The 15,451-nt window shown below is 39.2% G+C and overlaps 1 protein-coding gene across 16 annotated transcripts in view; it reads left to right on the top strand.

Annotated features, from left to right (window-relative positions):
* DTNA (dystrobrevin alpha) overlaps nt 1–15,451 on the top strand; it is a 214,773-nt gene that overhangs the window by 67,539 nt on the left and 131,783 nt on the right. For 5 of the 16 annotated variants that reach the window (XM_072949030.1, XM_072949023.1, XM_072949029.1 and 2 more), the window contains exon 1: nt 5,486–5,661. The exons of 7 other annotated variants lie outside the window; for them this stretch is intronic. Coding sequence is in view for 4 of the 9 variants with exons in the window: in XM_072949021.1 (XP_072805122.1) it covers nt 10,298–10,302 (5 nt within the window). In the remaining 5 variants the exon portion in view is untranslated. Of the gene's footprint in view, nt 1–5,485; nt 5,662–10,297; nt 10,303–15,451 lie in introns of those variants that run through there. 4 more of the 16 variants (XM_072949021.1, XM_072949027.1, XM_072949036.1 and 1 more) reach the window with 1 other exon arrangement.

Raw genomic sequence — 15,451 nt, 5'->3', positions numbered from 1 at the left:
TTCAGACTGAGAAAATGAATTCTTTCAAGAGTGAGGTCTCAGGAGTCTGCCTGTTTCCCTGACTTCACAGGTAGACCTGATTTTCAGAAACGTCCTTCCCTTTTCTCTCTAGATGAGAAATAATATCTCCTGTCAAATGGAGACCTCATCATGGCTGTGCAAACACACCTGAATTTACAGGATATGGGATTGTCAGGGAGGGTGGCCAGACAAATATTTACTCCCCTTTCCCCGGTGAGTTACCTGACAATCTGCCACTCAAACCACACAGCTCCTCCCTGCTCTCCTGACAAAATACAGGGCCATAAAAGAACTCAGACCCCATCAAGAGCTCTACCCACTTAAAAAAAAATTATTAAAATATAGTTGATTTACAATATTGTGTTAATTTCAGGTGTACAGCAAAGTGATTCGGTGATACATACATGTATATATCTCTGTATTCCTTTTTCAATTCTTTTCCATTACAGGTTATTACAAGATATTGAATCTAGTTCCCTGTGCTCTACAGTAAACCTTTGCTGTTTATCAATTTTATGTAAGGCATCTGTTAATCCCATACTCCCAATTTATCCCTCCCCTTTGGTAACAAGTTTGTTTCCGACGTCTGTGAGTTGGTTTCTGTTTTGTAAATAAGTTCACTTGTACGACTTTTTAGCTCTGCCAAATTTTATATCAGTTTGAATTTACCAACGTTCTGAGTTCTCTCAACTCCCTTGGGGTCCTTTTCCAGTGTGTTCTCCGCAGGATGGATTTTGGTCGGGGAGAATATTGGCTTCTCCGCACCCACTCTGTTTTGCTCTCAGTGGAAGGTAGCTTTAGAGACAGAAAAACCAGCCTCCAAATAACTCCCATTCCTGCCTTAGGCTCAGAGCACATTGGTGGAGTTTCACAGATCCCGCCAAACTGTCCCTGGGAGGGTAAGGGCCAGTTCGAGCTGGCGGGGTGAGATTGCAGAAAGCAAAATGGACTCACAGAGAAGCCCAGTTTCTGTCCGATCACTAGAAGAATTCACAGGAGGACCTTGAGCCAGCTCTTGTACCTCTTTGAGCCTCAGTTTTCTTTTCAATAAAATGAAGTATTATGACTAAATTACAGGTATAGATCCTGTCAAGTCTAAAATTCTGTGCTTAGATTTTCTAACTTAAACCCAATAATCCCCACCCCTTGCCCTCACAGGAATCTGTTCTAAGGAAGTAACCCAAGATGTAACCAAAAGTTTATATACAAAGTTATACTGTTTATAATAAGAAACCTGGAAGAGACTAAAAATGTATTTAACAATGGGGATAGCGAGATCAATTCTGATGCATCCAAATAGTAGAATTTTATGCAACTATTAAAAAATATTTTCAAAGACCACGTAATAGTGTTCTTGTTTTACGTGTCTTTCATTGAGCAAAAGAAAGCGATGTTCAAAATTATCCGAGATTTTTCATGTATAAGTTCAGGAAATACATCAGAAGGTCCATATCGGTTACCTCAGGTAGTTGAATTATATGTGTTTCAAAGATATTTCATAAATTGCATTTTTCAACTTCTCTACAGTGGACACATGATATTATCTTTTAGTGAGAAAATGGACAACTGTAGCTTTTGTTATTAAGTTTAAAAACCAAGGCTGTTTTTCACTAAGGAGAAATCCAGAATATGTCTGTATAATTATGAATTTTAAAGAGATGGGCAACACACAAACAGAAACTTGGGAATAAATTTCCATAAGTGAGTAGGGCAAAATGATTCCAGTTTACAGTAAGTTATCTGTGGGCTGTGTAGCCATCAATTGCACAGTGCTATTTAAAAACAGATATTTTCTGTGACGTGTCGACAGTAGAAAAACACAAAGAAATCCTTATTATTTATAGCAACATTAATAGAATTCAAAAGAGGAGTGCATGTTTTGAGAGCATCTTAAGGGTAAAATGAAATATCTTGATATCGAGCTGTATAAATTGAAATGGCTTGCAAGGGCCTTGTTCTTTCATAAGAAATTTTCATGAATAGAATAGATACTAATCTGATTAATATTTTTTAGGTCAGCTGCTCAAAGCAGCCCAAGAACCTCTGTGCTTGCAAACTTTGTTCAGTATGAAGACCACAATCTTTTTTTGTTGTTGCTGCAGTTAACAAGTTTTCTTATTTGATTTAAACCAGTTCCCTAACAATAAAGCACTTCGTGGTATGATAAAATAAATAACAGGTTTAAAATGTGACCTGAAAAAAAAAAAGATCACCTTTACAGAAGTTCAGATTGTTTGGTCTTGTTTTAATTTCATTGACATGAGCATCCAGGTTCTTTTATTTATTTTTTTTTTTTGTAGCCATGCTGCATGATTCATGCTTGTGACCTCTGAGACTGTGTGGTTACCTTGAGTTTGTGGGAAATTAGGTGCCCTCACATCAAGAGGGAGAGAGCAGTGAAGCAAGAACCCTTGTAAGCTCCCTCCCACGTCTCTGGGTCCGGGGCTTGGCAGATTGACTTCCTGGCGTACCTCCTGAAGCATGATGTCACAGGAGCATTTCTCCCTGGGTGACTGACTTCTTCCTAGGAAATTAAGTGGGTCACACCAGCACAGATGACGTTACCAGTTTTGTTCACACTGAGCGAGAAGTTAATCTTAACATTCGCGAAAGGGGGATTTCAACCTTTGTGAAACCAGGGGTACTGACATCATATTCCCTGATGCTCAAGAGAGAGAATCAAACAAGTCGCTTTAACACCTGACGAGGGGTGCTTGCCAATCATATCGGATGCCCTGGTAGCGGTCTATGTTGCCTATAGAGAAACGACAGGCTCTTACTTTACAAAATGAAGAACAATTAGACACCTAACCAATCCGTAAGAGGAAAAAGGCCCACGGGAAGGACTCCCAAAGAAATGAATACCAGCATCGGAAGAGTTTCAGTTCAGCCAGCCACACACGAGAACAGCTATGAATTATTCAGACTGTGGTTCTCTTAGTCTTTCCTTCGTCGGCTGCCCTGAAGAGCATTAGAGGTGCTGATTCTCCAATGTGGGTGCTTCTTGCCCCCTCGCCTTTTCTGCCTTTTAGGATGGTGTCATCGTGAGTCACAACTCTTAAGGATTTTTCCGAGTTGTAACAGTGCCAAGGCTATTTTCATCATCTCTACAGATTTGTTGTAGGCCCTTTTTTTTTTTATCCCGTAGTGATAGAGAAATCTTACAGTGTACAACGTTCATGTTATTCTTTCTGGCAGCTTCGTACGATGAAAGTTTTTTTTTCTCTCCCACGGGTTGTTGCTGTCTTTTTTTTTCACCCTAAACCCCTGGCTGCTTCTTTGCACCACAAGTCTTCAAAGGCATTTTAATGCTAATTTTCCAATGCAGTTGGCTTTGGTGTCAGGTAATTTCCTGAGTTAGAGGACTGTGAAGAAAAGCAGCCAGAAGTCTGTTGGTGAGCAGTTTACAGCCCTTGTTAAAGACCAAGGTGACCTTTTAAAGGCTACTGCTAATCCAACATTGATAATTTGTTTAAATTGTGATCTATGTATTTAATTTCTATCCTGAAGCTCGGTATGATGAAAGTTTTTTATACACCATTTTAATTTGAAAAAAAATACTGGTAAATAACATATAGACCTTTTCCTGAGAACCCAGTATAAGAATCAAAGTGAACAGCTTTCCCTAACATGTTTTTCTTTCATATTTAAAAATTCTTAAAAATCGGCTACCAAATGTAAGATCCTTCCCACAGTCCACTTTGCACAGGGAAGATGTGTAACTTTTTGACCAGTCAGTCCCGCCTAGATGGTTTGTAGGTGGGAACAAGCATGCCGAGCTGTTTGCCTGAAACGGTCATTACATCTCTGCTGTGGCATCAGCCAAACTTATACCGTGGAGCAAGTGATTGATAATGTGTATCTGGTTGAAGATGACAGCCTTAATCAGCAAAAGAATGTCAGGTGTCAGTGAGCTTTCTCATCGTCCCTTTTGTTCAAAAATCAGAAACAGTTTTACTGAACAGTGATTGAGCATTTAGTTTGTTTCAAGCTCAGTGCTTGGAGCTTCCTTTGAACTATCTCATTTAATCCTTTTCCAGAACTCTTTGAAGTCGGAACTTGACAGAAGAGTAACCCAGAGTTAGAGGGGTTAAATAATCCATCCAAGATCACAGACTAGCACTAGGTTTCACCCACGACTGGGTAACTCCACAGTTGATCTTCTTAAGAGCTGGGAGCTCTTCTTGCCCACCTCCTTTTTTGCTGTGGAACATTAGGGAAAACCTGTGCAGACCCCTTCAGGGTTTAAACCACAGAGTTTGAACAGAGTGCTGGAGGGGCTAGGGTTTCCTCCACTGCACTAGGGCAAAACCCTCATTCCCTGCTTTATCCATTCAACAAACAGCCCAGAGCCCTCCATTGTGCCAAAACCCTTGCTGGTTGCTTGGTACAGAAAGATGAATAAGACACCCTTCCCCTTGCTAGGAAAGTCCGTATCTAAGGAGAGAAGATGGATGCATAAACAAATTACTATGAAATATGAGCTAAATCTGGGACTAAGCAAGGCTTAGGGAGCGCAAGAGCAGAAGAACAAAGCAGTCGCTGGGTGGGGGACAAAGCACCAGGTATCAGCGAGGTCCTTGTGGGGGGCCATCAGCAGCTGAAATGCGGTGAAGCCCCAGCGCCCACCCCCCCCCCCGCCCGGACTCCTCCCATCAGCCTTCCTCAAAGTACTGGGAATAAAATGAAGGTGATTCTCTAAATCTTAATTATGCAGCCTTGGGTATGGGAGTCCCAGGATGGCTGAGACTTTACATTATCCCGCCTCCTAGGTCTCTACTCTTAATATAGAGCCCCCAAATACAGTCTAGTTGATTCTAGTGGGCTGTATCGCCATAGATCCAAATCTATGAACATGTTAAATAGAACTGAAATCTAATTTGTTTAGATACTGGTTAAACACGGGATTTTGATGAAAAGAAAAGGAGGCATTTTTACCTCCCACCTCTGAGCTGTGATTAGAAGTTTGCCCTAGAAAACTTTGAGACTAGCCCTTCATATCCTGATGTACTATTTTTCAGTGTCTGTGTTTACTGAATCATTTAATGTATTTTTTTTTAATTTTTAAGGGAGCTGTGAGATTATTGCTGCATTTCCTATTGAGTTAGTAACTGGCATTTCAGAATATTCGGTTAGCAGAAGTAGCAGATACTAATCAGTATTACAGGGGATTAGTGGCAATTTAAAAGTGCATATAGGTACTTCATTTGTTGGTTTAAAGGTTCTGGGAGATCTTTTATACTTACATCTCTGTTATTCGTCTTTCTTTTTCTTTTTCCCTTGTTCACGAAGTTGAGTCAGCAAGAGAAACATATTCAAATTAGACTTGTCATACAGAAGAAAAAAAAATCTGACTTTGTCAGGGTGGGTGGAGGGGAAAAAAGCAACTTTTTGTCAGTCTTTTGTATTTCAGCAGCTGGATTCATCGCTGCCATGGTAACGGACCACATGATGAGGTGTATTAGATTGCTGTGTGTTGAGCACCAGGGGAAGAATGAACACAGCGTTTTATTGAAGTTAAAGGTTACTTTGGAGTTTCTTCTGTGGAAATGTGTAAGGTCAAATACTATAGCTTTCAGCATATGTAGCACTTTAGAGGAAGAATTAGGGGCATGCTGGTGCATTTAACTACAAAACCAGGTAAGGTTCGATTGAATCTATGAAACTGAACTCTGACTTCTGTTGCAGTGGTGTAATCTGCTGGGTGGAATTTCATTGTCACCCCCACCCCCACATGGACACAGGACCAATTTCTCCTGTCTCTCCTTCCCCAACTCCCCTACCTCTGACTTAATCTGTTTTTAATTTGAAAGTCTGAAACGTTGTGAATTTTTATAGCTCTGTGGCAGGGTGGGTGATGGGGTGCGTGCAAGAAAAAGAAAGGAAACTGGAAAGGAAGTAATAAAGATGCAGTCATTAGCTTCTTTAGATCAGTGTAAAACGGAGTTAAGTGTTTCCTTGTTTTCTTCTTTGAAAACAGTCCACTTTTCTTCAAGGACACCTTATTCGTGGCATTGGTCCAAAACTGCTTGTCTCCTACATTAAATTAAGCAGGAGGACAAAGTTCTGCCGCATGTTATTCAGTGTATTTATTGTGTCTAGGATTTTATCCCTCTTTCTTCATATTACTACCAGCCTCGTCCAACATGAAGAGTTCCGTTTTATCTGTAATGTTTACAGCACATTTTATTTCCATTACTATTCCATTCTTTCCGACGTTGTGGTCGTGTGTGTCTTAGAGGATTTAAAAATAGAAGTGAGTACAATACGGGGTAGTAGAAAATGAACTCTTTTGCTTAGAGGCTGGTAAAAGCCAAATGTAAACAATTCAGGGTGGCTCAGTGAAGCATCAATTCCCAGAGCACAGGAGCCTCCCCTTGCGTTGTTTACAGATCTCCCCAGCAGCTTGCTTCAAAAGGGGAGGCTTCCATAGGCACAGAGCAAGTTAAAGAAGAAGAAAATTTCTTTATAAATAACGTGTCTTTGTTTCTTGTTCGTGGTTTCGGCTGATGTTAGATGTTTGGCTTTCTCATAAGACAGTAGCGTTTACTTTCGTTTTTCAGTTAAGGACTAACCTGTGCAACTTTTTTCCTCTTGGAGCAAAGTTGTCTTGGCAGCTCCAGAGATAAAACCTAACTCAACAGTAGCAGAACCCACCTTTATTCAAGTGTATTCACTGTCCAGTATTCAGTGGGCTCTTTTCATAGCACAGAGTCTTTCTTAGCTTTCTTAGCTAGAAGCCTTTTATTTGCCACTACTTGGCACTGATTGGGATGAAAGCCAATAAATTATCCCAAGGTTCCTCATATACCACTCTTTCTTCAAAAAGGGACACTTAGATTTTGTTCAGTCCATTTATGCTCTGTGATTTTTATTACTGTTTCCTTAGTCTTTCTAGTTTTCCTACGTTCAGGCCCTCTTCTAAATTTGAACAAGGGGTTATCATTATTCAAAGCAATTTTTTGCCAAGATTGCAAATAAGGGGAACTATTTCCATGATAACAAATATCAAAAGGTAATAATAGCGCATTCGTAACATTTTTTAAATGTCCATGCTTGTCTTCAAATTCATTCTTTCCTTTTTCCCTTTGCTGCTTTGAATACAGAACTCACATAAAATATTTTCACAAGCTTAAGTGGTTATTACTTAAAAAAAAGAAGTTACCAAGAATTGGTGAAAGATGATACCTCTTAAAATATTTTAAAGTGTGAAATCCTCAATACTGGCACTGCTTGAGGTAAAAAGAGGGAAAGAGACGGAGACACAGAGAGAGGACAGGAGAAAAGAAAGACAAAAAGGTAAAGATAAGTTGTAAATGATCTCTTAACCAAACTTTCTTCTTTCCCTCAGTACTAGAATGGGTTAACTCTCTATATACAAAGGAAGAAAGATAGTATACCATCGATGAGGTGAAATTAGTTAAAAGTACTAGTTTCCATCATTCGATGTTTCGAGTACATGATAAGGCATGGAGAGTTCCTGTCTATCAATTGAAATGAAAACAAATTCCTATAGTGGGATTTGTTTTAGTCCTTGTTGTTTGGGGCTAAGATATCAGCTAGCTTAGACATCAGAGCTAGAAGTGTGTAAAAATCAGTCCATACCCAATTTCTCTGATTTTTATACACCTGACACTAGTTCAAATGCACATGTCCATTTTTAAGGTCATTGTAACTGAGAGGTCCATTAGATGTAAGCATTTTATTTTTAAATTTTATTTTTAAATTTTAAGTAAGAATTGTATGTATTTAAGGTACACACCATGATGACTTGATAGACACATATTTAGTGAAATGATTATGACAGTCAAGCTAATCAACATATCTTCTCCTTGGATAGTTATCATTTTGTGTCTGTGATGAGAGTACCTGAAATCTACTCTTTTGGCAAATTTGTGTTACACAGTATAATGTATTATTAACTGTAGTCACCAGGCTGTACATTAGATCTCTAGATTTGTTCAATCTATGTAAAGGCAACTTTGTACCCTTTGACCAATATCCCCCTGGTTCTCTCACCCCCCCAGCCCCAGCCCCTGATAACCATCATTCTAATCTCTGCTTCAATATATTCGACTTTTTTAGATTCCATGTATAAGTGAGACCATGCACTAGTTTTCTTTCAGTGTCTGGCTTATTTCATTAGTATAATGTCTTTCAGGTTCATCTGTTTTGTTACAGATGGCAGGATCTTCCTCTTTTTCAAAGCTGAATAATATTCCATTTTATGTATATGCTACAATTTCTTTATCCATTCATCTGTTGAAGGACACTTAGATTGTTTCCATATCTTGGTTATCGTGACTAGTGCTACAGTGAGCATAGAAGTGCAGATGTCTCTTCCAGGTACTGACTTAATTTCCTTCGGGTGTTTACTCAGAAGAGGGATTGCTGGATTATATGGTAGCTCTGTTTTTAGTTTTTTTTTAGAAACCTCCCCACTGTTTTCCATAATAGCTCCATGGAAGCTCCTTTTATCGTTGTTTTGATGCTTACATTCTTAAGAAGCAAAATGACTTTGGGTATTCTTGCTTTAAATTAGCAATTTTGCAAAAGATGTCTTAATTAGATCATTTTTGTCAACCTTTGTTTAAATCATGCTTTATTGTTAATTTTGAATGAACTGGAAATATTTCTTTTAAACATTTTAGCTTTAATTTCTAGAGCTCCCTAGCCTCTCAGACAAATAGCTAATTGTCTGCAAACATTTACCTCTATTAAGGAGATAGATGTTCAACAGAGTCATAATAAGGAAGAATCATTGACTATTATAGCCTCTTCAATAAAGTTAATGATAATTTTTGGCCCCAGGACAGTGTTTCTGAAATAGATGAAGATCGAGCAATGAATAACGACACCATATCAGCTAGATATTCCACTTTTAGGAGTTGCTACTTTTAAACCTATGACTTCATTAAGGTGGATTTTATTGTTGACAACTGTGTGACCTTTTGTCTAGAAAGACTTGGGCTCTTTTTTAAGATTCTTAAATATTTCAAATGAAAAAAGAAGTAATGGTACCGTGATCGTGGGCGTGATGTTGATGACGATGGCAGTAATGATTAATGCAGAGAGTAAGATAGGTTTCATCACGAAAGCTCTAAGCTCTGTGTGTAGGCAAAGGCCAATGTTTTTAGAAAGAAACCAGAAATTTCTAATGGGTGGTATGATTTTCAGATATTTACTCCCAACCTGATTAAATCCATTAATAGCATTTACAAATCACTAACAATAGATGTGCTAGTGATGTTCTTATCAGAGCCTATTATAAAGGATGTCGACTTTGTTCAATAAGCAGTAGAGGCTTTCATCATTAATGGTGAAACTTACCAAGAATTGTACAGTGTGTGGACCAATATCTGATAGGAAAAGAGTAAATGCATTGCTAGAAATGAACAGTTTGTTACACTTTTAATATATGGAAAGGTACAATCAACTGGTTTCATTTTCATGGTAACATTAGCTTGATACATCTTAGAGTAATATAATTATAATTCCCCTCTACCTGTCTTGCACATTATAAAGTGTTCACTGTTGACACCATTTAAGTATTTTAATTATTGTATACGTTTTAATTACTTGTTTTAAATAACAATGATATTTTGTGTCTGAAACTTATTAATTAGGGTTTGTTTGGGGAAAAATTATACTCAGAAAAACCACTTGCCTCTACCTACTCTCATATGAAAAAAAAATAGCAGACGGATTGGCAATTCCATCAAATTAGTGGAGGAAAATATAGAACTTGAGGTAGAAAAGCATGCCTTCAAAGGCAGACACCCTAAATGAATGGTTATGTGAAAAGTCATTACTTCTGGAAAATGTTATAAGCAAAATTAAAAGACAAATAGCTAATTAGAATCATGTGCTTTGCAACGTACATGAAAGAAAAGGTAAGGATCTGTATAGTATATTATGAGGTCTCATAAATCAGTAAGAAAGAGAACAGCACTAATGTTTTAAAACTTTATTTTTTAGTGCAGTTTAAGGTTTGCAACAAAATTGAAGGGGAGGTACAGAGGTTTCCCATCATTCCCTGTCCCCACACCTTCATAGCCTCCCCCATTTTCAACATCACCAGAATGGTACAAAAATTTTTTACCATAGATGACTAACAATGAAGGTGGGAACGTTATTTTTTGATTAAAGTACAGTTGATTTACAGTGTTTGTTAGTTTCTGCTTGTACAGCATAGTGATTCAGTTACACATATATCTTTTTCATATTCTTTTTCATTATAGGTTATTACAAAATATTGAATATAATTCCCTGTGCTATGCAGTAAGTCCTTGTTGTTTATCTACTTTATGTATAGTACTGTGTATGTATTAATTCCAAACTCCTAATTTCTCTCTCCTCCTCCTTCCTCTTTGGCAGTCATAAGTTTGTTTTTCATGTCTGTGTGTCTGTTTCTGTTTTGTAAATAAGTTCATTTGTATCATTTTTTAAAATTCTACATATAAATGATATCATATGATATTTGTCTTTCTCTGCCTGACTTACTTCACTTGGTACGATAATCTCTAGGTCTATCCATGTTGCTGAAAATGGCATTATTTCTTTCTTTTTGTGGCTGAGTAATATTCCATTGTATCTAGATAGATAGACAGACAGACAGACAGACACACCACAACATCTTTATCCAATCATCTGTCAGTGGACATTTAGCTTACTTCCTTGTTTTGATTATTGTAAATAGTGCTTCTGTGAATATTGGGGTGCAAGTATCTTTTCGAATTAGAGTTTCCTTCATATATATGTCCAGGAATGAGATTGCTGGATCATACGGACACTCTGTTAAGTTTTTTAAAGAACTGGTCTCCATAGTGGCTGCACCAAATTACATTCAAGGTGGACCTTTATATTCACGAAAGTTTCCCTATCATGAAAATCTTTTCTTCGCTATTGACAAATTGTGCTTTTTTTTTCTTTCCAACATACAAGAACATTTAAAATATATAATTCAAGCTCGTTTAGAAAGGTCAAAGACAGCTCCCTTTATCATTGTGGAAGCAGTCTTCTACTCGAATTTCTGACTTGGGTACATTAGTATTCTCCTGCCTTTGCCCCATTTGGGTCGATTTTCTTTTCTCCTGGCAGTAGATCCAGGTTCATCTGTGGGTTGGAAGTTAGTAGAAGCTGGTACCTCCAGCATCAGAGCCTCCACGTTTTCCAGTAAATTACTTTTGATTTCTTCCAAAGTCTTATGACTTTGGGGAAATGCAGGGGAAAAAAATGAAGGAGATAGAGCATTGTCATGACGATAAAGAGCTGGGAGGAGGAGAGGGTATTGCTGTGCATCCATTGGAAGGGATGCAGAGCAGCCTGGCTGTAAGGAGGACTTTGGCAGTACCTGCCAGCCAAGGTGAGTGAGGAGGGAATAGCAGCTATTTGGCCAATGGGCTGACCATGTCATTCTTCCCAGCGTGTTGGACCACAGTGGGAAACCCAAACATACAAGAGGACACACAGGAACGTGTTCTATGAGAGTTCTGTGAGTTCTCTGTTGTAATAGAATAGTTTCCAAGTGCCAGATACTGTTCTAAGTGCTTTTCATTTAAGCCATTTAATTTTCAGTTAATTGAGCCTCTTTTAGAAAACCATACCTAACACATAGATATCACCGAATATATATATATATATATATGTAGTTATTATCTTTCAGTTAATCTTCACAACAGCCTCGTGAGTCAGGTACTTTAATCGTCTTTATTTTACAGAGGAAGAAATGAAGTCCAGAGAGGTTAAGCAATATCCCCAAGGGTGAACAGTTAATGAGAAGGAGAGGTGTAGTTACTGGGATTCAACCACTATGCCATCTTGCCTTAATCTATGTCGAGTCTATCACATGTAAAGAGATAATACTTGTTAAGTGCTCACAAAGTATCTGACCTGTGGTAAATTCTTAAAGATGTTAGCAATTATCATTACATAATAAGATTTAGAAGATGTTCTGGTATGTGTGTTATTCTACACAACACTGCTTAGAAATAGTAAGATTTTTAGGGCAGCTTTGGATATTTCTTATGTAAGTTTGAGTAAAGCTTTGTTTACAAGCATGCCTGTTATAAATTGGCGAAATCCTCCTTCTGCTCAAATACTATCCATCATTTTGACCCGCACAGTTGAAGTTTTCACCCAAAAGAATATGCCTGATAGAAATTTTCCACATACACATCTTTGCAGCTCTAACCTTTTGACAGAGAGTGATTGCAGCTAATGGTACTAATGAGAGCAAGTGGAATCCCCTTCCACGCTTGGTATTTGAATAATATGTCAATTTGTTCATGGCCATCTTGTTAGGAATTAAACGCTCTGACATTTGCATAACCTAAGGGAGCTCGTGAGAGGTTGGCAGCCAAGGAAGGGAATCAGGCCAGAGGCTGGAAAGCCTTAAGTCACAGGGGATGGATTGGTTAACGGAGTCCTCAAGGTCATGCCGTGGTTCCAGGCAGAACCCAAACAGACCCTAGAAAAAAGTCAGGTGCAAACTTGGGCTCTGATCTCTTTTCCCAGTAATATGGGTTAGTTGGGGATAGGTGGGTTGTCATCCTCTGTACAGAAAGAAGTGTATAGAAAATTAGGTGACGGGACATCTAACTGAAGTAAGAATGTAACAGATGAAGAATTACACATACTTGCATGTCCCAGACACAGGCAGCCAGGGAGCAGCGGCGCCATTGTGCGCGAATTCCTGGAGAGAAGGATGCTGCCTGGGGAGGTGCATGAGAAATGAGCAACAGACAAGGCAAAGCAGGTTTGAGGACAGCCTGGCTCAGGTCGGCAGAAATGTGGGGACTCTAGAGGGATTCAGAGACTGCAGAAGAGAGAGGCTATGTTGCAGCCTCAAGCTGGGTGACCAGCAGTTGCCTTGTCTCTCTTGTGGCTCCCGCAGTCTTTATCTGTGACCTCGGAGTGTTGGAGGTAATGATGTCATTGGGTAAGTGTCCCAGGCCACCTCCCCCAGTAAGAGGACAACTGAGGAGACCAGCAAACCTGCCACCACTCTGCTACTCGGCAAGGACGGCCTGGGAGAACGGGGTGGGAAAATCTCTCTTTGGACATTTGTCCTCTGCTATGGCCCCCCCATCTCGGTGGGCTGCTTCTCCATGAGCTTCCATGACAAGAGTTTCTTTTAACACTTAAGGAGTGTGTTGGTAATGTTAGTGACCCACAAGGTCTCCAAAGCAATCTCTGCAAATGTTACATGTGGTTTATTATCTGGAGAAGTAGCAAGCTTTTATTAACCATAATAACTAATATGCTGTATCGTGATTTACTGTTTGCAAGGTATTTCAGTTGCACTGTATCTGAATCTCCTAGCAATCCTGCAGATAAGGTGATGTCATAATTTCTTTTTTAAGGAGGAAGAGAATCCAGCTCTATGTTATGTCTTTGAGGCACTGAGTTAGTGAGCAAACGCAGATAATTTTTTAAATTTTTGACTGAAGTATAGTTGATTTACAATGTTGTGTTAGTTTCAGGTGTACAGCAAAGTGATTCAGTTATACATACATATATAGATATACATTTTTTGAGACCCTTTTCCTTTATAGGTTATTACCAGATATTGAATATAGTTTCCTGTGTTACAGTTGGTCCTTGTTATTTATCTGTTCTGTATATAATAGTGTGTATCTGTTAATCCCAAACTCCTAATTTATCCCTCCCCTCTCTTGCCCTTTGGTAACCGTAAGATTGTTTTCTGTGTCTGTGAGTCTGTTTCTTTTTGTAAATAAGTTCATTTGTATCATTTTTCTACATTCCACATATAGATGATATCTTGTGATATTTGTCTTTCTGTTTCTGACTTACTTCACTTAATATGATCATCTCTAGGTCCATCCATGTTGCTGCATTCTTTTTTTACTTTTAAAGCAGGAGATGAGAAATTCAAGGTGAGGAGACCTAAATGGCCACCTGGAATAGTGGTCTTTGTGGGTCTGCCAGTTCCCCAACCAAAGCAGACCATCTAAAAGGAACCCAAGTGTATTTATACCTGCAAAGGATTTACTCTACCTAGTGATTAAGCCTCCAGGACACACTAGATAAGTTTAGTAGCACTTTAAGACCTCAGGGTTTCCATTCCCTTAACCTTCTTATTTCCTGCCCTTGATTCTGCATGAAAACACTCATCTCCCCACAGTTCCAAGAAGCAATTCCAAAAATAAATGTAGGCATTTGCTTGAGCCGGGACGTCATGTCCTCATTTTTCTTTCCAAAGCCTACAGGACATCCAGGTTGCTCTTGAAGTCTGTCCACTAGCACAGCAAATGCAGGTTCTACTCCCAGTGTGGTGTCCGTGTTAGGCAAAGCTGCACGTAGTAGACAATGCCCTCGAAGGAACTGCTTAGATGAGTAATTTATAGTAAAAAGCATCAAAAAAAACCCTGAGGATTTATTTAGCATAATTTATCTCACTCTTCATTCAGAAGAAGTAAAATTCCATATATTAAGTAATGTATGTAGAAGTGCTTTGGACTCTGAGCATTAACGCAGCACGCAGTTGCTGGGATTCTGAAGTGAGAATGGCCAGCCGGCACCTCCATCAGCTGGGAGCTAATTCCTTCCGGAGCCAGAGAGGATGGGTAGTGTTGCCTTGTGGCCACTTGCGCTCTTCTTGACAAAACCGAGGGAGCCTGGCAAAGTAGGAAGGGTACAGATCTTGAAGTCAGATTTAAGTTCAGATAGAATCTTCACACAGTAACTAGCGCTGGGACCTCTCCAAGCCCAGAGGTCCTCGTTTGGATTAGCCAGCTGTCAGCCGGGACTTCCTCTCCCCTTAGGGGAGTCAGATCAAGTTGGTGCAAACCAATATGTACATCTAAACCCCACACACCACCTTTGGGATTCCTGTCCCTGAAACTGTTATTTGTCTGACTCCAATCGTAGGCAAGCTGTGTTCTCGTTTCCTTCTTTATCAGGTTGCAAGTGAGACTGCCTCCTGGCCAGTGTCCACTGAAGAATCCACTCAGACTGAGGGTCCAGTAACGTCACTGAGAGTTTGGGGTTGACACGGACGGGTAGGATGGGGCGAGGGTAGGAAGCACACAGCCTTTTTTCATCTCTCCAGCAACTTCTGGCTTGCTTCTCCTTTGTTTCACTCCTCACAGCGGCCTCCTGATTGTTTCTTAGAAACTGCAAATATCTTCCCTCTCACTACGCAGAGAGGTTTAGCCCTCCTTTGTCCTTGTTCCAAACTTTCATTCTCAAATACATCAAGATGCTTGCAGAACAAAGGGTCTTCCAGTGGCCTCCTCAGGAGATAGTCCAGGTTATACACAGAAAAGAGAAAGTTTTCCCTAGCTTTTTAAAATAGTAATAGTCATCCCTCCTCTGCTCCTTTCCGAGATTTGTTTGAATTTTAGGTGTAAAGGATGTAAAATACTTGTACATAGTAAACACATAATAAGTGATGATAATGGTGATG

Source organism: Vicugna pacos, chromosome 24 (assembly GCF_048564905.1).
Source record: "Vicugna pacos chromosome 24, VicPac4, whole genome shotgun sequence".
NCBI classification, from domain to species: Eukaryota; Metazoa; Chordata; class Mammalia; order Artiodactyla; family Camelidae; genus Vicugna; species Vicugna pacos.
The sequence above is the reverse complement of the archived record's forward strand: the minus strand, read 5'-3'. Positions and strand labels throughout refer to the sequence as shown.